The sequence below is a fragment of the Cibotium barometz genome, chromosome 5, assembly GCF_041138505.1.
Source record: "Cibotium barometz isolate CiBa-2024 chromosome 5, ASM4113850v1, whole genome shotgun sequence".
Lineage (NCBI taxonomy): Eukaryota > Viridiplantae > Streptophyta > Polypodiopsida > Cyatheales > Cibotiaceae > Cibotium > Cibotium barometz.
The window spans coordinates 6,797,381-6,819,084 of record NC_141050.1 but is presented as its reverse complement, the minus strand read 5'-3'; the positions used below and the strand labels follow the sequence as shown (position 1 = coordinate 6,819,084).

At 49.5% G+C, this 21,704-nt stretch overlaps 1 protein-coding gene across 1 annotated transcript in view; it reads left to right on the top strand.

Moving 5' to 3' along the window:
- The window catches only part of LOC147637997 (DNA mismatch repair protein MutS, type 2), a 76,042-nt gene that overhangs the window by 43,271 nt on the left and 11,067 nt on the right, over nt 1–21,704 (top strand). Inside the window, 5 exon segments of the mRNA XM_086797341.1 lie at nt 17,070–17,192; nt 17,194–17,311; nt 17,314–17,414; nt 17,416–17,460; nt 17,463–17,504. Of these exon segments, the coding sequence (XP_086653467.1) occupies nt 17,070–17,192; nt 17,194–17,311; nt 17,314–17,414; nt 17,416–17,460; nt 17,463–17,504 (429 nt within the window).

Sequence of the window (21,704 nt, the reverse complement as noted above, 5' to 3'; positions counted from 1 at the left end):
CGTCGGAAGACCGCTGTAAACAAGCCAAGTGCCAACTGCTGAGCCCCTGTGGGCGACCAGCCACTGAAAAGTCGAGATCCTGCGGGCCTGCCGACTAGCCCAGAGCGGAGCCCAGAAATCCTCCAGGAACTCCTGTGAGAGTCCCTGCAATCGCCAATGCCCCGCTGCCGCTGGAGAAACCGTCCTCGCCGTCAAAATATGCCGTCCTAGCCGAACAGTATACTGGAAAAAGGTGATCTCTGTGGCCTCAAGGGATGCATAAGGATCATGCCACTCGTACTCCCCGGGGTCCCACTGTAGCCGGGCCAAGGGGCGCGCTGCATATGCCCATATGCGCCAATCCGGGAGCACATCAGCAGGGTCGGGGTCAATATGCCACTTCCGAGAAGCGGCAGCCACTACCCGAATCCTCTGAAAGGTGCACTCTGCAACCAAAGGCGACTCCACCTCCACTCTCTGGAGTCTACCCTCATCCTGAATCTCATAGTAGAGGCATCTGCCATCCTCAGTGCTAGCTCTGACAGCAATCAGGATCTCCAACTGTGTAAAGGCTCCCATCCACCGTGGGGCCACTGGCTCGAGAGGTGTGAACCACTCCTCTGTAAGTGCCTCCTGAATATCATCCCTCATAATCAACCCCCCTCTGAAGTGACTCAGACTCTCCACCTGGATCTCCTCTGGTAGACTGCAGAAAGCCTGCCAGTCTCCAAAACTACGAGCTGGGCCTGCCGCTAAAGGTCCCCTGGCTAGACGAGGCCGAGAACCCAGCATATGACCCTGCTCCGTACGAACCGCTGGGCTCCAGATGAGCGGCTGCCTGGCCCGCTCCTCAACACAAGAAGGAGGCCGCTGAGAGAGCCCCGGTCTCAGCAGCTCCCAAGCTCTCAGGATACTCAAAGCAAATCTGTCCTCCCATCCTCTACTGAGGCCTGTCCTCCTCATCTCTATGAAGATCCAGCGAATCTCTGGTGCCCAAGTACCCCCTGCAGGGGGCGCCCGAGCCTGCAGTCGCTGCAAGAGGAGCTCTTTCCAAGGCTCAGCGCCTGGAAGCAACCCCCGAACAATAAGCTTCCCCAATAAGGCTCTGCTCTGATCGACTGGATCTATAATGCCCAAACCGCCCTGAGCCAGCGGAAGTGTAATAACTGCCCATGCAACCTTTGCCCGAGCTGGCTGACCGTCCCGCCCAGACCACAGAAAGTTCCTGATCAGCCTCTGTACCTGGCTGATGCAAGAGCTCGAGAAAATCCAGCAAGACGTAATGTACCACATGGTCGCTAACAGCACCTGATTTGCCACCACCACCCTCCCAGCCAAGGATAGTCGAGCTGTACTCCAATACAATAGCTTCTTCCGAATGCTCAGAAGAAGCGGGGCAATCCGTTGCTCAGGTGACAAATCGAGGCCAATCTGGCATCCCAAATACCGCACTGCTGTGCCTGGAGGAATCCATCTAAAACCAGGGTCCGAGCTCCATGCCGGAGTGGGAGCACTACTGATCCAAAAGGCCACTGTCTTGCGCCAATTGATCAATGCTCCCGAAGCTGCACTAAAAACCTAGAGCGACTGCTCAGCCCGAATAAGATTGGCCTCTTGGCCATGCAAAAATAAGCCCGTGTCGTCTGCAAACTCAGCATCAAGCAAATCCTCCCCCCGGACTGGGAGCTGAAGTCCTCTCAAACCAACCTCCTCTGCCGTCAAATACATACTCATAGCCTCCGCAAAGAAGAGAAAAAGGAAAGGGGCGAGAGGACACCCTTGACGGACTGATCTGGTCAGCTCAAAACTCGGCCCCCGTCCTCCTGCAATCAGCACCTGGCTGCGAGCTGTGGAATACAGAGCTGCCACCCCTCTGATCCATCCTGGCTCAAAGCCCAGGCGAAGCATAGTGCCCTCTAAGAATCCCCAATCAACTCTATCGTATGCCTTCTCAAAATCGAGAAGCATCACGACCAAGTCCTCGCCAAGAAATCTAGCTCGGGCCGTCGCCTCCCAGAAAGTAAAGATGTTGTCAAGGATACTGCGCTCCTTGACAAATCTTGTCTGAGTAGCATGAATCAACTCCCCCCCAGGAAGGGTTGGATCCTCAAACTCAAGGCCTTTGCTAAGACCTTGTAGACAGTATTGAGGATCGTAATAGGCCTCCAATGCCGAATGTCATCTGATACTCCCTCCCCCTTGGGGATAAGATAGATCAAGCCCTCTGAAAAGCTCTGCGGCATCACCCCAGTGTCCAAAACATGCTGAAAGCCCCTGCGGAGGCCTGGCCCCAAAAGGTCCCAATAGCGCATAAAAAAGGCCCTGAACATTCCATGAGATGATCCTCATGGATGCCCTGCTGAGGTGGATGCTGTCTCAGCCGTACGGCGGGCCTTCGCAAGCGGCTTGGATGGAGAGTAGTCCCCATCCGAACGGCTGCGAATCTGCCCACCCGGTGTACTGCAAGAATCCCGGATCAGGCGCCAGTGGCTGTGGCCCATGGCGACTGCCTCCTGCTCTGACAGAGAAACCTCGTGTATACTCACATATCCAGGGTCGCGTGCCAAGTCTGCCACTATGCGCACGACCAAATGCCGAATCCCTGAGGTATCCACACTCCCGGGATCCAAGAAAAAATGAGCCAACTCCCAAAGTCGGCCTATCACATCTGTCACCTCCAGATCGCTCATGTGGTGAGAAAACTCAACTGCCTGAGTCTTCAAAGTGCTGAGAGCGAGCTCTAGAGTCCACTCCCGATCACAAGGTCCACATAGAGGGAACGAGAAGGCCACCGCTGAGTCTAGTGCCTCCTCCCCGCGGGCCGGAGGTATCACTACATGAACTCGAATGGGTGCTGGCTCATGGGGGCCCTCTGCTCCAAAAAGCCGTGTAAAGGTATAATCAAAGGCCTCCGAGCGCTGTCTAATGCGAAGGCGACTCAGCCGACTGCGGATAGATGAAATCCGTGAGACCCTAATCGGCATAGGTCTCCTCTGTGATGCTCGAGCGAGGTCAGTGCTCAGCGCTCTCCGGACTGCAGGTGAGCGCCAGGGAACTGCCAGGGCCTCCCGGGAAGGTGAGGCGGGCGGAGGGGGAGGAGGGGGAGGCGAGGGAGGTGGAGAGGGAGCCGCTGCCGAAACCGGAGCGGGGGCGGGAGGAGGCGAAGGTGGAAGCGAGGCGGTGGGAGGGGAGGGGGGTGGGGGGGGTGAAGGAGGGGGAGCTGGCATCTCCTGGTCCTCGGTCGCTGCAGGGGTCTCCTCCTGAAGGGGAGCAAAGCTGTTCCTCACGGGAACCCAGTGAGGCTGAGACTGTGGCTGCTGCTGCAGCGGTCTCTGGGCGTGCTGCTGTGGCTGTCTCCCTCGGCGGTGCCCTTGTCCAGGCTGCCACTCCGAGGTCTCTGTGGCCTGAGCAGGTGTCCCTGAGGCAGCCTGCCGAGCCGAATCTGTGGGCGGGCCATCAGTAGCCTGCTGCTGTGGTGAGGGTCGAGGTCTCCTGCGAGGGCAGGCCTTGGCCAGATGACCGACCTGCCTGCAAATGAAGCACTGGTTCGGGAGCCCCGAGAACTCCACTCTCTGATCTATCCACCCCCCCCCTATCCTAGGTAGCTGAATGACCTTAGGAAGGGAGGAGATGTCAGACACCAACACTCTGACCGAAGGTAGCCCAGTTGCTCTGGCCACCACTGAAGCAGCTGAGGGGCCCGTCTCTAGTACCGAGCCCACCAATGCTCCGAGCCTGGAGAGGAGCGGAAGATACTCCCGGCGGAGACCAGGGAAACAAACTGTAATATGGAAGAGTTGCTCTCCCTGCTCTGCCGCTGCTGGGTCAAATCCATGCTGCCAAGGTCTGAAGAAAGCCCGAGCACCCCTAATGTCCAGAGGACTCATGGCAAGGACCTTGGCAACGCTCTGGGCGGCCTCGAACTCGATCTGATAATGGCCCCGGCCCAGGAGCTGTACATCCAGGATCTTGCCCACATCTGCAAGAAGGCGAGCCTGAAGAAGATCCCTGATCTCCCCTCTGCTGGGGCGAGTGCCGACTATACGGCAGATGGTGGAATGAGCCTGGAGGCGTTCCACCTCTGCAGTGAGGCTCGCTTCCTCTTCCGGCGAAAGAGAAAGCCTGATGGGGATGTCCTCGGGGGCGGGCGAGGGGGCTGTGGATGAGTCCCTCTGAGGCGAGGCGGGAGGAGTCTCCATCAGAGTCTGAAGCTCAGGCGAAGGCGAGGCGAAAGCGGAAAACCTGCAAGAAACGGGCTGCACACAAAGAGGCGGAAGACCGGATGAAAATGAAGAAAAACAAAACCCCCTGGGGGTGAAAAACAGCACGAAAGAGGAGGGAGGGGGCGAAAACGAAGGAGAAGCCCTGAGGGGGGGGGCGGCAACAACGCGAAAGGGAGGGGAGGCGGGGCGCAGCTGAGAGGAGGCGGGCGCGAACAGGCGGAGAGGAGGGGGGCGAACAGGCGACAAAGGGAGGGGGGGCGAACAGGCGAAGAGGGGGGGGGGGGCGAATAGACGAAGAGGCGGCTAGGAGGGGGGGTACGAAATGGCGAGGAGGGGGGAGGCGCAGCAGCGAGGCAGGAGGGGGCGCAACGGCGAGAAGAAGGGGGCGAAGGCAGGCGGGGGGTGGAGGGGCGAACAGGCGGAGAGGTGGGGGGCGAACAGGCGACAAAGGGAGGGGGGCCGAACAGGCGGGCGCGCAGTGCAGGGTGGAGGCGGGAGCTTCAGCGAGCTACGATCCCTTTTGGCCCCTTTCTACATGACTACTACTTACTTTACTGAATGAATGAATGAATGAACTGCTGAATGACTTGATGCTTATATATATGTTGGGGAAGTTGGTCCATCGAGTCGAGCACTGTCGTCCTGCTTCATGTGGACAAAAAACTGAAAATTACTGATTAATGCTGCTCTTTTGTCTTCTGATTCTGCCACACCTATTGCCTACTGTAGAGCTCCTGGCCGCCTGCTGTTGGAACCCCTGCTGGATGCTGGCAGTGTTCCAAGCCCCTTCATGCTGATGTGTATGCTGCTGATGGTGACCCTGATGCTGATGATGATGATGGTGGGGCTGCTGCTGCTGCTGATGATACCTATCTGATGGTACTTATGCTTGTACTGATGACTGACTTAACAGATGATTAATCAGGGATTAATGATGTTCATGCAGAGGATTAGCCATGGCACCGGCGTGCACATGACACCGTGTGTACTAGGCACTGTTGATGGGTTCTCTAGTTGAACACTAGATTGGAACGTGCTCTCTTTCATATGTGTGCGTGCGTACTTTGAGATACTCCCACTTATTTGAAGTAAAAGCTGTACCATGTGCACTGAATTATGTTTCTCATCATACATGCCAGCGCTTGCATCCTCTCCAGAACAAACTTTTCTTTGCCTTGGGGTTACACCAATTAGATATGCGCCTTAAAAGTTCTGACTGCATGCAAGGGTTCACAAGAACATCTACATACACAGTGACTTGCACATAAGATTGCATATGATAAACTATATTCCACTAGTAATTTAGACATTCACAACAATGATCATCAGCCCTTATTCTTGGGCAGCTTGAAACTGCAAAAACATCGCCTCTGATGAAGGCGTCGGAAGACTTGTTCAGAGGCAACTCTGTATTTAACCTTCTTCTCTAGCATGCGGACAATCTCCACCACTTCACCTACAAAAGACCATCGCCCCAAAGTCTCATGAGCTTGACTGGCAGAGTATATGGTTTTATGCTGGGTTTTTGTAGCAGGCTGAAGATTGTGCAACACAACACACTCACATGGCCATAAATTCTCATATAGCTCTTAAGTGAAGTTGAGAAGCGGAGTGTGTGCCCTTGTTTCCACCAGTTACTCCGATCCGGTCTGTTAACTGAGGGCAAATCCAAATTTCAGCCAAGCCCCTCACAACGGTATGGAAGGGGAGGATGTATAGAGACTCGAGAGGTTTCTTGCTCCACAGTGATAGCTTATGAGTAACTTGTTTCCATTTAATGAAATTTGGTAGAGCAGAAAAAACTCCGCAGTCGTACCCACCAACCAAGCTATCTTATATTTATCTCAAAACTTGAAAAATGGCATCCATGACTTTAATGAGTTGCGTTTCATTGGAATTCTTAGTGGCATAAAAATGCTGTTCTAAGCACTAGAAATACAAAAGGCATTATGGAAAGTCCCATGCACAAAAGTACATGCAGTCTAGAATCTTGAATGGCATATCTGCAAGGAATTTCTCATCCTGCACTGAAGTCCCTCATCCTCTTCTGCTCATCTGTGGCTCATTTTTAGGGTCAGCTTCATTCCCATTGGTTCGTTAGCAATAAGAACAGCAACGGATGTGTTTCTATCGATGATTGTTGAAAGCCAATACACTTCTTTGGTGTGTGTTTGTGCTTCACCTTTGAAGTTGCCCCCAAGGCTGATCAAAGTGTGCCATTGCAATTCAATACTGCTGTTCATATTTTGTCTTTGCTCCCACAGGCTGCACATCCCTTTTTGAGAGTGGATATACACTTCTCATGAATAATCACTTCTCCATCCCTGTATCCAGCTTTCTGTATCTATGAGAGAGAGAGCATAGCTGTAAGAGGTGCGAGCAGGAGGAGGAAACTTCCATTCCTTCAATGCCTGATCCTAAGGAGATAAGGTACAATGTGTATACAATCTATATAGGAGATGCATAGAGCATCCCTAAAAACTACAACAACAAAGAATCAGAATTTTAAATGCAGGGTGATGCCTTCTTGGGGTGAATGTAAAGCTTTTTTTAGCTGCGGTATGGAGTGCGTGGTTGAGAAAAGAGGCTTTTGTTGCGAGTGTGGGGAGGATGTTGATTGGGGCAAGTAGGGTATACGCCTCATGTTGTGATTTATGTCATGCTCAGGCAGTTAGGAGAGCTGGCTGAGAGAGAGAGAAAGAAGAAATGTCTCCTAAAGACCCAATGGGTGTATGAGACCAAAGTGATACAATGCTATCCATGGTATGTCTCATCATGGAAAAGAAAAACAAAAGAGTACAAATAACATAGCTCTCTGAAAGTAGAGGCTGATACACTGATGATCATGGGGAAGTACATGGTGGTATAAGCACTAGTACAAGAGACTCTCATCATGGAGTACATGAGAATATGAAGCATGTGGGGCATATCATCCTCCAGTAGAGGGTACACGTCTCTCAAGAATGTTGAGCATGGTGTTACTGAGTATGGCTGAGAGGTCCCCTTCTGTCACGGTACGTGGGAAGGTGGTGTGATGGCGGTGGAGTGTCCTGTATCTGGAGCTGATGGGAGGATTGTGGTTGGTGTCTTGTGGGCTAGGGACGCCGGGTACGTCAAAGCATGCAAGCATGTTCCGAAGCAACTCCTTGGGGATGGGGAGGAGCTGAGCTATCTTGTGGTGGACCCACAGGGTCCACTATGTTGATATATTCTCTTTGGGCTGGGAAGAAACTAGTGATGGTCGGTTGGCGAGGAAGGAGGGGTGGTGGCTGTCGCTGACACTCTCTTAGGAGTGTGTCTCTGTGTCTGCAAATTTCCACTAGGAAATGTCAGAGGCAACGTTGGTCCGGGAAGTCCATGATTGTTACAGCAGTACCTCTTGTGGATCTCATTGTTAGCCATTTCTCCTCATAGAAGTTCAGGTGTGAATTAGTCTACTCATGGCCACTTTTTACTATGGTTGGACATGGGTTTTTTCCCCATGTGAACACACTTATTGTGTGTTGGTCTTTTTGACTAAGACTGTATAGTACTTTGTACTTTCACATTTCATTATCATCAATTATCTTTCCAGCACAACTATCGAGCTCATCTCTCTGCGTGTTCTCTTTGTGTGTGTAGAGCGTCCCCCATCCAACATTGGTATCATAGCCAGCTTGCTCCTCGCTGCCCTAAAGTGCTGCCTGAACCTGTGCGCCGACCTACCTGTTGTCCGGACAGATTTGCGTTGCCCTATTGTCCTTTTAGATCCGCGCTGCCCATGCTGCCTTGTGCCGCCCTGCAGCTGCTGTCCGTACAGCTGTATGGCGCCGTAAAGCTCTGTTGTACCTGCTGCTACTTTTGCTCTTGTGCTGCCGTACAACACATGTGCAGCTGACGGTACCTGCTCCGTACTTGCAGCTGTTTGTGCCTGCTATGACTGTACTGGTTGTGTGCTGCCAGAAAACCTACCTACAGATTTCCTACAGAGACTTCATCACCATTTTCTCAATTTTGTGCAAAATCAGACCTGCACCCACTTGTGAAAATTGGGGGTTTTTGCATTTTATTGATCCTGCCAAGGTTCTTGTCACATGCACTCTGCACTGTAGTGCATGGTGACAAACTAGCTCATCATCATTAGTGCAACATTGTAACAATATTAGTTCCATTCAGGATGATATTTGTCGTACGCCGTGACCCCATTGTAATCCTCAGTCCAGGATAAGTCAGGCACAAGCTACGTAGGTCATTCTTAGCCATAGCAAGTCAGTTAGTCAGTCTAAGTCCCTTAACCCACTTAAAGAGACGCATTCATGCATATACAGTCATTAGAAACCTTAGGGTTTGCATCAGAAAGCATTTTGCATATTGCACATCATTCATCCATTGCATCTAGACCATGGCAAACACCCGAGATATAATCTAGTGTTTATCAGGATATTTACTAGGATTTTTTTGGTATTTTTCCCATCATTTTCAGCATTTTTCACATCATTTATGCATTTATGGTGGACATGAGTAGTCGGCCAGCTCTGTAGCCAGCCGACTGGCTCATTGTGCCCATATAAATAGATCCCTAGCATATTCATTATTCATTCAATCATATTCAGCATAAGAGCAATCAAGCGCTTGGCATCTTCAGCTCGAGGAGCAAAGCGATTGTATTTCAGCCACCAGCCCTCAACGTTTATCTCCTACAGCCCTAGGCGCCTCAAACGCATGAGCATTCAGCACTTCTTCATCAGCAAAACGCATCAGTTCAGCATTCAGCCAACAGTTCATCTAGCGTTTTCTGCATCCATACAGTTTTCAGCATTCATCCTCTCATCGTTTGCTCTAGCCACTTGGTGAAGGTAAAACACAGCATTCATAAGCATTTACAACATTCATATTCAGTCTAGAACAGTCCCAAACAGCCCCTCTCTCAGCCTCAACTTTGCATCCCCTTCTCATTCCATTGGGAAGAGTGCATAGGCTCGAGATTGGACATCTTTGGTGCTTCTACAGCAGTGTACAATTCAGCCCAACACTTGGTCTTCAGAGGTCTTGCGTTTGGCTTATCGTCAGTCACACCGCCAGTCTCCTTAAAGATAATAAAGCAAATACTATCTCGGTAATGGGATAGGGGGTCCTTGAGTGGGTAATTCGGGACCCCATACGGTGTATAGTTCTCATCTCTCTCTCTCATCTCTCTTTAAAGTTTGAAGTCATTAAAGTGGATTGCTAAACTCGCGAAACTCAGGATACAGAAGACGGTGTGAGCATTTGTGTGACAAGATCCTCCAATACGAATACTTCCGCTGCATGTCACATTGGTATCAGATTTAGCTTGTCCACACACACCGTATCCTAGCGTGAGGGCATCCTTGGATGGTCAAATTGCGTTCCGGCACGACCACTGACTTTAGCATCATGTCTACAGAGGAGAGTACCCATCAGCCGGAAGAAGCCTCCCCCGAAGAAGGAGACCTTGCTCTTCCGACTACAGCAGACACCATAGCTCTTCTTAGAGCTCAGAACCAGCTGCTCATGGAGCATCTCCAGCTCTTAGAGGCAGCAGCAACACATCCTCCTCCACCTCCAGTAGCCCCCGACTACATCTCCCTCTTCTTTCAGATGGAACAACAAAGAAGAGAAGACGAGGCCAGAAGGAGAGAAGAAAAAGCAGAAGCAGAAGGCAGAAGCAAGAAAACAACAAGAAAAAGCAAAAAGACGGGACTATGAGAAAGCCCAACGCAGGATCGACGAAGACCGGCGTCGGGCTGAACTCACCGCTCGGGAGCACCAACGAGAGCTTGATCGAGAACGTATGTTACTCGAGCACCAAAGGGAAAAGGGGGCCATTCATCTTAGATACCAGCACCTCGCTTCAGCATCCCCCGCCTCATGTGCCACCAACCAGCAGTCCGCAGCATCAACTACCGTCATTCGCAGTCAACCAAATTTCAGTAAGTATGATGATAAGTGTGATCATTTAGTAGGTAATTAGTTTATTCATCAATTTACTGCTCATTTTCCATTAGCTAGGATCACAGATCCTTAGGATAGAGTCCACGTAGCGGCTCCCCATCTCACTGGTGAGGTAGTCACTTGGTGGCAGCATTGGTCTAATCTGTATATAGACCAGACCACAGATGTCACAGCTTTTAGCTGGGATACATTTGTCCATGACCTGAAGAACAGATTCCTCCCATCCCAGTACATGACCGGTTTGGCAGATGAGTTCTATGGACTTAGACAGAACGGATCCCTAGTGCTTCAGTTTTTCGGCAAGGTTATTACTTTAGCACAGCAGTCAGGGCTATCTGCGCAGGCCAAGATGGAGCAATTCATTCGTGGATTGGATCCTAACATTCGGTTCACAGTTCGCAACTTTGAACCCAGTACATATGACCGGGCTTTGACTCTCGCTCAGAATGAAGAAATGAAGATGAATGGAGGTGTAACATGCGGAAGCTTCCGAGAAGATCGGTAGCTCAGAAATCAGCACTCTTTTCGTGACGGAATTAACGCACAAAACTGAATGAAGATGTGCAAAAAATAGAGAGAGAGAGGGAGAGAGGAGAGGACACAGTATTGGGTCCCAAATAGCCTCTGTAGGGCCCCCACCACGGATGGTGTATTTGCTTTATTAGAATGATGTAAATCTGAAAAGAAAATACAGAAATCTTGACCTTTCTTAGTTGAGAAAGCTCTGCCCTTGACCTGCAGTCCTCCACCCCTTTGCTTTAGCAACTTCTTGGCTGTCCTAGCCCTGTTTTGCTTGAGCACTTGGTGAATTGTGAGATAACACAAATGAATTGTGGCTCTCCTATTTATACTACTCCCCAACAGCAGTTGGCCAGCATCATATCCAGGCGGCTAGCACTGATTTCTGTCCACGACTGAAAATCAGTATTAAATGCTGAATAAATCATAGAAAATGCTGCGCAGCACTTCATGGCAGGCTGGGCATCATGTGCCTAAATCTCTAGGGCTGGGCAGTGATTTTACAAGCACATTGGGGGCTGGGCAGCCTGTATGGGCTGCCCCATACTTGCCCTACAGCCATATAAATGCTTCATGTACTGTCGGCTGCCCCTGGCATGCCCCTGGGGCTATCTTGCAGCCTCTCCATGGCTGGTGGGTTCAGCGAGGGCCTTCCTGGCCCTCATGGGGGTGGTTTCACACCATCCCCATGCCCACACTAAGACTTGGGGTAGCCCTATGGGCTAGCCCCTTGTTCTAAAAGCAAACCCTAACTAACTACACAGTGATCTGGCATCCGGTACCATACCATATACACAGAATCACTGTCATCGTTCCAGAGGGAGACTCACAGCACGGACTAGCACTGTTTCATGTGCAGGACAGTGCACACCTGACCTTGGACTCTTGTGCAAGACAATGCACACCTGACCTCGGACGACTGAGATGGATCCCTGGCTGACTCGTCCCGGATTGGGCTCACATGGGACCAGTTTACCATCCTCGGTCTTGCACCTTCTGTACTGATATGTCTACGTGGCATCCAAGTGTGGGATGCACGTGACATTCCCTTCTGCTTAACTTGACGGAAGCTGCATAGCCTCCAAATAATTCGTCAATAACGCCGGATAGTCTTCGAAAAACTCTTTGTCAAGCCACACCACTTCGTGGGTCCCTCGGTCCTGAAACTTCGTGAGGAACTGTCTTTGTCTTCGGCTTGAGTCATGCTTGAAACGGTGCAGAAGGATCTGTTCTGGAACCATAACTTCTGCTTCATCAACAATATCTGGTTCCACCTCATCTTTAACTTATGAAGGGATAGGACCTGCATATGGCTTTAACCAACTGACGTAAAACACATCGTGCATAGTCCAACTCGGAGGTAACTTTAACTGCATAGACACCTCATTAATCTTCTTCCTTATGGGAAAAGGTTCGAAGCTCCTGAAAGACAACTTTGGGCATCGCTTGTCCACTTGTTTCAACCTTTGCTTCATAATCCGAAGATAAACCCAATTCCATATCTCTTCTGTCTTTATTGGCTTGTCGAGTGTAGGCCTCTTGCGCTTTAGCCAATCTGTCTTTTACTGACTCTAAAATCTCCTGGTAAGACTCTGTCACTTTGTTTGCTTCAGGTACTAAAGACGAGGTCTTGGTCAACAACGTCTGGAAAGGTCTTCCAAACGCTGCCTGATATGGAGTCCTGCAAATAGCTGAAGAAAAAGAATCATTCAAAACAGCTTGAACTAAAGGCAAATAAGATTCCCACTTACCTTGCTGATCGTGGACATAACACTTCAGCACATCATAGGCCAACTGGTTGTATATCTCTGTCTGGCCGTCCGTCTGTGGGTGGAATGCACTAGAAAAATTCAATTTAGTACCAAAGTTATCAAACAATGCCCTCCAAAAATGACAGGTAAACTTGGCATCTCGGTCTGACACTATGGTCCTAAGAATCCCGCCAATCGGATACCAATGCCGAATGAACAGTTGGGCAACATCCTGCGGCGGTCACATTGGCCCTGCAAGGAATAAGCATAACAAATTTGCTAAATCTATCAACGATAGATTAAGCACTGCGTATTACGCTTACTTGGTCTGGGAGGCAGATTCGTGACAAAGTCCATTGAAATATCTTGGAAAGGACCCTCAGGAATTGGCAAGGGCTGTAACAACCCTATCTTCTTTCCACGAGGAGCTTTCACCTTTTAACAAATATCACAGCGTTGTACATATGTAAACACATTCCACTCATCTTTGGCAAAATAATATTGCCGTTCCAATTTCTCCAGAGTCGAATTCATGCAGAATGGTAGTTATCCGGGCCGTTGGAGCGAAGGTCTCATCGAAGTTGACACCAGGGCGCTGAGCATAACCCTTGGCAACCAACCTCGCCTTGTGCTTGTCCAAGCTACCATCAGCTCGGAACTTCAATTTGAAGATCCAATGCACACCAATCACCTTACGCTGCAGTGGCCTAGGCACCAAAATCCAAGTGCCATTCCATTCAATAGCATCCAGCTCTGCCTGCATAGCACGACGCCAAGGCTCATGTGAAAGAGCCTCGTCCATAGAAGTAGGATCAGAAGGACCATGAATGATAGAGACATAAGAGCATAGTTAACAAACATGTTGCCCTCATGAATTTGTTTCCGTGTAACTCTGGAAGATTGCTTGAGAGAACCAGGCGGAGGAGCAGAAGGAAGCTAACCCAGAATCACGAAGTGTTTGATAGTACCATCCAGGTACAGATCTGCTCGAACTCGCTGGAGGAGGAGCAGAGTCATCATCATTTGACCGAGAATCCACAGTTGGAGGTGTAACAAAAGCAGAGGAAGGAGGAGGCGGAGGCAGAGGAAGAAGAAGCTCACCACCCCCCTCTGAAGATGTAGGAGTCTCGTCGAACACCACATCATGGCTCACAACTTTGCTGGCCTGAGGATCATACAGACGATATGCCTTGGACACAGTGCTGTATCCGAGAAAAGTCATGCACTGAGACTTCGAGTCCAACTTGGAGCGATGCTCCTGCCACTGCGCTCTAGCAGGGATGATAACACCGTGCCCAACAACATGAGGTATAATAGATGCTGCCACTGAAATACAAACACCCCCTCGAGTCCCAACTGTCAAGGACCAGAAGTTGTGGCCAAAAAGCATCTTACCAGTTTTGCCACACTGAGATCTATCCAATTTGTGTTCCTGCAACAAAAGCACATCCATAGACCCTTCTGTAACAGCAGGGTGAAGCTGGTCCTTGTGAAAGCGCTTCCTACCATGGGTGGGAAGCCCTCCAAGGCCCTGAACATTCCATGAGACGATTCTCATGGAAGAGAAGAGGGTTTGACCCCCGATCTAAGAAGACGATGGGCAGCTTGAGGACGCCTCTCATAATGCTGGAGGACGCGAAAATCCACGGGGCAAAGTCCACTGACATGCCCTTGTCCGAGGCCCTGCACAGTACCTGCATATGTACGAGAAACCTGTTCGCCCTGCGGGGCATCAAGGGCAATGGCATCATGCTGAAAATCTTGCAATACATGATCCCCACTATGCTGAACATCTTGCATATCGCCTCCTCCAAGTAGAGAGGACTCAACAAAATCATCCTGATCTGAGATATCATCTCTCTGCAAAGATGCATCAGCTGACACATCCCTCTGACCAGAAACATCATCTATCTGTACATGATCCGAGGAGGCCTTCCCATCAATCGCACCAGGGGGGCGGGCGTGAGAGACAGCTCGCCACACCTGGCGGACTGAAGGACGGGAAAGAACCAAGGGAGGTGGCGCCTGAGAAGCACGCTTACGAGGCCTCGTGCGACCTCGAGCCCGAGGACAATCTCGAGCAAAGTGACCCTGTTGGTGGCAAACCCGGCATTGATTGGGTTTACCTGCAATCTCCATACGTTGCTTCAAAGGGCCACAAGGGCCCGGAAGCAAAACATAGTCCTCAAAGAACTCAATGTCACGGGCAAGAACCATGACCCTGGGGACAGCATCCGCCGAGGCAGTGACCACCTGGTCAGAAGATGTCGGCAAGGCGTGAAGTGGGGGCACTTGAAGAACCAGCCCAAAGGTAGACCCGATGGCCTCTAACATAGGCCAATATGCGCGAGGAAGACCTGGGAATCTGAGAGTAATCGGGAAACGGTTCCGGTCTTCCTCAACAGGGTCAAAATAGCTGGAGTAGGGAAGAAAGAATATCTTCCTCGGGCCCAATGGCAAAGGGCTGCCCTTCAAAACCTTTGAGGCTGCGCCCTCAGAATCAAAGTCCACTTGGAAGAAACCTCTTCCAAGCAACCTGACATCTCGAAAGTGTAGAGCGAGGTCGGAGGGTAGAGCTGCCAGGACCCAATCCCGAGCCTGGAGACGGGACGGGTGAGATCCAAAGATTCTGGCAATGAGGGTCGTTTTGGAGTCTTTCTCTATTTCGGCGTAGAGGACCGCAAGCTCGGCTTCGGAAAAAACAATGGTTCGCCCGGCCGAGGGAGAATGATTAGCCATGATGCTAATCGAAGAAAAAGGCCGACTTGAACCCGGATGAGGAGCAATCCGAACCAAGGGGAAGAGGTAGGCAAGGAGGCGGAGGAAAGGAAGGTAGGGTGGAAAAGGGAAAAGCAAAAAGGAAAGGGAAGCGAGGGGGAGATGGCTGGACGCAAAGGCGAAGAAGGGCGGGGGAAGGGCAGCACAACAGGGCTGCGTAGAGGGAAGAGGCGGAGGAAGGAGGGGAGGCGGGGAGAGGAGGGGAGGCGAAACAGCACAAACTGGAGGGCGAAGAAGGGCGGGCAGAGGCAGGGGCGAACAGTGGGGAAGGATGAGGTGAAGAAGGGTGGGCAGAGGCAGGGGTGGATGGCGATGGAGGAAGGATGGGAGGCGGAGTGTGGATGGGGGCGAAGCAGGCACAGAGGCGGAGGGGCGCAGCAATGGAGGAAGGAAGGGAGGCGGAGGAAGGAGGGGGCGAAGCAGCCACAGAGGCGGAGGAGCGCAGGTCAGGGTTTGGGGAGCTAGGCGGTCCTCCGGCCTGCAAATTTCCCTCTAGCAATCTTTGGTGTTAGAGAGGGCTGCCCCCACTCACCTTCATGGTTGTTAGCTAGGGATGCCTTCTGTCTGTAGTACATGGGGATGCCTGATGCATGTGGTTTTTGGGAGAACCTCTCCCCAATGAAGAAACAAAAACGAAAACACAAACAGAAACGGAAATTTCAGGGGGCCTTAAAACGCCATGTCAGCAAGGGAGATGCAAAATAAGGGAGAGGGGGGAGCAGAAGAGGGAGAGAAGAAACACGTGGAGATATAAGAAATGAGAAGAGTATATGATTGGAGATCGGGGGAAAGGAGAGTGGTGAGGAGAAGAAATGAGAAGAGTATATTATTGGAGATCGGGGAAACATGAGTATTTTTTTTCCTTCGATTAGTGGTGTAAGGGCGGGGGAGAGAGCCAAGTCGGTGGCCTGTAATGTGACCGTGCCCTCTCTTTGGAGGAGAAGACGGGACTGGTGCTCCAGGGGTGTGGCAGAAGGCAGCCCACAGTCTCTGCATATGCTTAGAATCCCCTGTTAGGCGCTCCAGGCGTCCCCACAGCGTATGAATAAGATCAAGACAAATTGTGTGGATGGTTTGGGGGGGGGGGTGGCACGGGTGGCGCTTGCCACCAATGGTCTCACTGCTGCGTGCTCATCAAATGTGCCAAGTGGCCAAATTGCAGATGAGCTCCCAGTGATGGCATGTGCCGTTCTCTGGGGTCCACTTTCGCACAGGGCTGTGGCCACTGATGCCACTTAAATGCGGCGGTGCAAGAGCACGAGGGTCTAAGCCGCCTTGACATGATCCTTTTAGAATAGTGTTGGGCCGGCCTGCCAGGCAATGCCCCCCGGGCAACGGCGATGGGGTCCCATTGGATATCTAACGAGGGTTCTCCCATAGCCATAGGCACTAGGATGCAACACCCATGACCTGGAGAGGGGGTGGGTTGATGTGCCACTTCCGTCCCCGTCTGCCCATTATGTATTGTTGTCACAGCACTTTACAAGAGCGATGAGTGTGATCTTTTGCATGAAATAGAATGTCAGGCAAGAAAAGGTTGAAATGTGTAAACAACCCTGATTCCAATCTCAAGCTCTTGAATATCTAGAAAATTGTTTTCTATTTGTGTGTGTTGAATGTGAAACTTCTGCAAGTAACTGCATTTATTGATTTGTGAATGTCTTTTTTAGCCTCTTCTTAGGATTATACATTTGAATGGACTACATACACCAAGTATTGAATTGTGGATTGTTTTTGGTAGCCTCTTCTAGGATGAGACATTTAAATGGAGTACATATACCGAAGCAAATTTATTTTCCTATTTTTATCTTTAGACAGACTTTTACATATCAAATTAAAGAACTGACTCTATAAATGTGAAGAATAGTTGGCTGCAGAGGCGGATGGCCTGGAGATGCGCATTGCTTCTTTACGACTGCAGCGAGAAGAGAGGGTCAAGAGGGACATTGATGCTGTCAAGTCTTGTCTGGATGGGATTGTATCCAACTTTGGACCAGTCGTCAAGAAACTCTGATGAAAGTGGAAAGTCCATGTCCATGGGCAAGGCCCTTAGTGCCATAGCTTCTGTCGTTGAAACGTATATGAGAAAGTTTGGGGAGACTGAGAAGCTTGTGTTAACTTTGAAGCAGTAGATAGACCTTCTGTGGGAGATCTTGTGCTTATTAAAAGGCTCGGGAGAAACCTGGCAACAGTCATTGAAGCCCCCACACAAAAACGATGAGAGCTTTCTTGTGCAGCTTGGCAGCTTGAAACTCCGGTGGCGAAGCTAAGTGAGGTGGCAAAGATTGTGAAGCAAGAGAAGGTATGATGTCCTCGTCTGCACTTAAACCATTCAAAGGCACATAGTACATGTATTCTTATTGTTAAAACAGTCTGTAGGTGTTTTGGATGTTTTTTTTTTGAGAAATAAACTTTTTTTAAAATCAAGTAAAACATGTGTATATTCTTCATCAGTCTATTGCAGAACTTCGGATTTCTCATTCTCAATGGAGGAAGAGGGATCAAGTGCTTGAGAGCTAGAGCTCTCCACTACCCTTTGAGCACTCCACACACACACCCCTTCCCGCCTTTTCCCGTTTGAGCTTGCTTGCTGGCATCCTGTTCCCCGTTTCCATGCATGCCTCCACTTCCCCCTCTGCCTTCGCCAGTTTTATTGTGGGCCAAATGACCTCATACTCCACCTCTAACTATTCCCATGCATGCCTCCTCCTGCCCCTCCTCTGCCTTCGCAAGTGTTATTGTGGGACAAAATGACTTCATGCTCCCACCTCTAACTATCTCAGCCTTTTGATCAGTCTAGCCAGGGGGCACTTTCAAATGCATTGCAGAAGTCCAGAAAATAACAATGAAGTCTCTTTCTATGTTTTGCCGTCTCAATTATCGCCTGAGGGTAAAGAAGTGGTCTTATGTAAAGTGATCCAGCCTAGCCATGGCTTAAACCCTCGTCTTTCTGCCAAATCATTGATGTATGCCTTTACTGCTGAGCCAATCTTGGCCATCAAATGCCCAATCATGATGATTCGGTACTTTTGTGGATTCATTGGGTCTCCATCACAAACCATTAGTGCCTTCTTCAAAAAAGGGTCGCCCATACTACCCAATGAGAAGCGAGGCTTCATTCCCCTCTCCGCCACATGATGATGCCTCAAATACTCTCCCCAAAGCAGTCAATGAGGTCCATCTGGCAATTACTGACTCCACTAGTGGAGTGACAATGCTCTCAATCACTTCCTCTGATGAACCACAAAGTAGGTCTGCCAATCAAGTCCGAGAGTGTCCTGAGGGATAGACTATCTCATGGAGGATGGGAGACTTGTAGTACGGTAGCTCTATGTTGGTCTCGGCATAATACTATGTGCCCTTCATCCTCCTCATAGTGGAGGCAAAGACCTATCTCCATGGTACACCACTACTGCACAAAGCGATGAAGGTGGTCCTCCTGTAGCAAGGCACCAACCAGTGCCACTTTCTAGGTTTTCACTTCCCACAAGACAATGGTGGATTTCCTACAGCCAAAGATGCCATGAGCTGTCCTCTGGCACAGAGTTTCACATAACGCTATGGTGGATTTCCTACAGTCAAAGATGCCATGAGCTGTCCTCTGCGGTAGCTCTATGTTGGTCTAGGCATAATGCTATGCGCCCTCCATCCTCCTCATAGTGGAGGCAAAGAATCTACCTCCATGGTACACACTACTGCACAAAGCGATGAAGGTGGTCCCCCTGTATAGCAAGGCACCAAGCAGTGCCACTTTTCTAGGTTTTCACTTCCAACAAGATAATGGTGGATTTCCTACAGTCAAAGATGCCATGAGCTGTCTCTGGCACAGAGTTTGACAAAGAGGCGACCTAACAGGTATTCTCAAGGAAGCCCAAAAAACAGACAACCTAAACCAGTATAATTACCAACAATGGCCTCCTAGGTTAGGAGAAATTGACTTCTGGGAATGGTGAAGACTGCCTGCCGGGGGGGTGGGTGGGGGTGTTCAACACCCCAGGTTTAGTATCCAAAATTGAGTCTCCCATAAGAAGACGATGCCCCTCCACACAGTTGCAGGAGAGTTGCCAGGAAGGGAAAGGGAGGGGGGGTTCGCCACTCCCCAGGGATCGCCAACTTGATGTTGAGGGTATGCTTGTAAGTCCCATGAACCTTGTTGTATGTTACTGCTGCTGCCACGCTACCTGAAGAGTTCAAGGCTAAGGGATCATCCGTGCTCCATAACCCATTGCATGCAAGTGCACAATTGTGCTTATTTCCTAAAAGCCTGTTGAAGACACAAGGCTATTATGAAGGTAATAAACAGATCTAGACTGTTGTATGCCCTAGATGTGATGGTTGCTATAGAGAGTAAATCTCATTGTATTTAGCATAGTTACACGAAAACCCATTTTGTCCCTACGAAACACCACAGGGATGAAACGAACGAATTGAAACGAAACACTCCCAACCGAAATGCCATTTTTCCTATATTTGAGTTAAAAAAAAACTTGTCCTCCTCTTCTTCCTCTACACTTTCTTCTCCTCTCCTATTACGACCCAGCAGATTTCCTAAACACAAAACACAAGTTATTAGTACAAACCCCCTAAGAGGGGTGCAAGCTAGCTTACCTTCCAATCTTAGGTTCTATGTCTTGAACCACCCCCCGAGCCAGGGGCTAAGGTCTGACTCCCATAGATCCATGCTAGTCTGCCCCATAGAGGCCTTCGGCATGTTGATCTATGCTCTACCACAAGCATGGCCGGAGCATGTGGCTGGTCGACGAACTCTGACCAATAGACCAATAGTGAGGTTATGACAATAATAATCCATGTTTCACTTATATAGTGTCCACTGCCACTATTAATAACCATGTTTCACTTATATAGTGTCCACTGCCACTATTAATAATAATCCATGTTTCACTTATATAGTGTCCACTGCCACTATTAATAATAATCCATGTTTCACTTATATAGTGTCCATTGCCACTATTAATAACCATCTTGTTATAAATAGCTAGTACACATGGATTTATCAATAATAACCTTAGCCGCCTATATTAGCCGACTTTCTCCTAATCTCAGGGTTTCCCTAAACCGATCGGATTAGGCCACAAATCTCAAGGATTAGCACTAGGTACGTAACATACTTCCCCTCCTTTGACGTTTCCACTCTTGGAAACAAAATCTATCTAAGAAAGAAAACTAGGAAACCTATGCAGTAACTAGCTACGGTCTTCCAAGTTGAGTCCTCCTGTGCCCATATTTCCACTCAATTTAATACTCAAGGATCAACTTATTTCTAAGTTGCCTTTCCTTGAAATCAATCGCCATCTCCGGTTCATGTGGAACATAAAACAAGTCCTCAACCTCAATAAACTTCTGAGGAGTCACGACTCATAATGCTATCCTCAGCTCCCAGCATCTCTTTCGATCTATTGACATGAAATCAATCACCGTTTCCGGTTCATGTGGAACATAAGACAAGTCCTCAACCTTAATAAGCTTTTGAGGAGTCACAATGCTATCCTGAGCTCCCAACATCTCTTCAGTCTACTGACATGAAAGACATGACTTCCCCTCCTAAGACATTCAAGAGGGGAAACTCAAACTACATCTGAAAAGTGACTCCATAAGTTGGTTCAACATGTCACAAAATTTCTTACAACTTCCATTTTTCTACTGTTCATGTGTGGCATGTGGAGCTTGACATGACATACATGTATGGCTGGTGTAGCCTGACATCGTGTGTCTGTGTGGCATATGAAGCCTGACATGACAGTACATGTATGGCTAGTGTAGCTTGACATGATAGTACATGTATGGCTGGCGTAGCCTGACATGATAGTACATGTGTCGCTTTTGGGGCCTGACATGGTGTACATGTATGGCTCATGGAGCCTGACATGATGTAATTCCGTGGGACTAGCTATCCTGGAGATCTTTTGTATTTATGTTCTTGGAAGGTTCCGGAAGCATCATGAGCCTAGGACATTTTATCGGATACAACTGAGCAGATGGGTGTTTCTTCTAGTCTAGCTGCACTCATGTGTGTGCATGACTTTGATTTTACCTTTGGATGACTTGTCTTGTTTGCGTGGACAATATTTGAGATTTTTACCTGCGTTGTCCATGGGGCCGGGGACGCCTGGGCACCCTGTGGATGTGTATGTGCACACCTATTTGGGACTGACAGGTGGTCTACATGTGTTTTACAGGTGGTAAGTGTTCCCAAAAACTCAATTTACTGTTTTATGGTTTCATTTACTAATAATTATGGATGCAGGTTCACACACACTTATAAGTGGCCGGACAACTTGTAAGTTGTACACACTGAGCTGGACTTATTTAATCCACGTGGCGGCCAAAGCATGGGCTATGGACAATATTTGGGTCATCTTCAAGTAGGCGCCCCCTTCTAGACCTAAAAAGCACATGTGCGAGCTAATATTAGGTCGATCTAGAGTAACTGCTACACAACCCTGGATATCAGCCATAATAAAATAGGACAATCTGGATATAT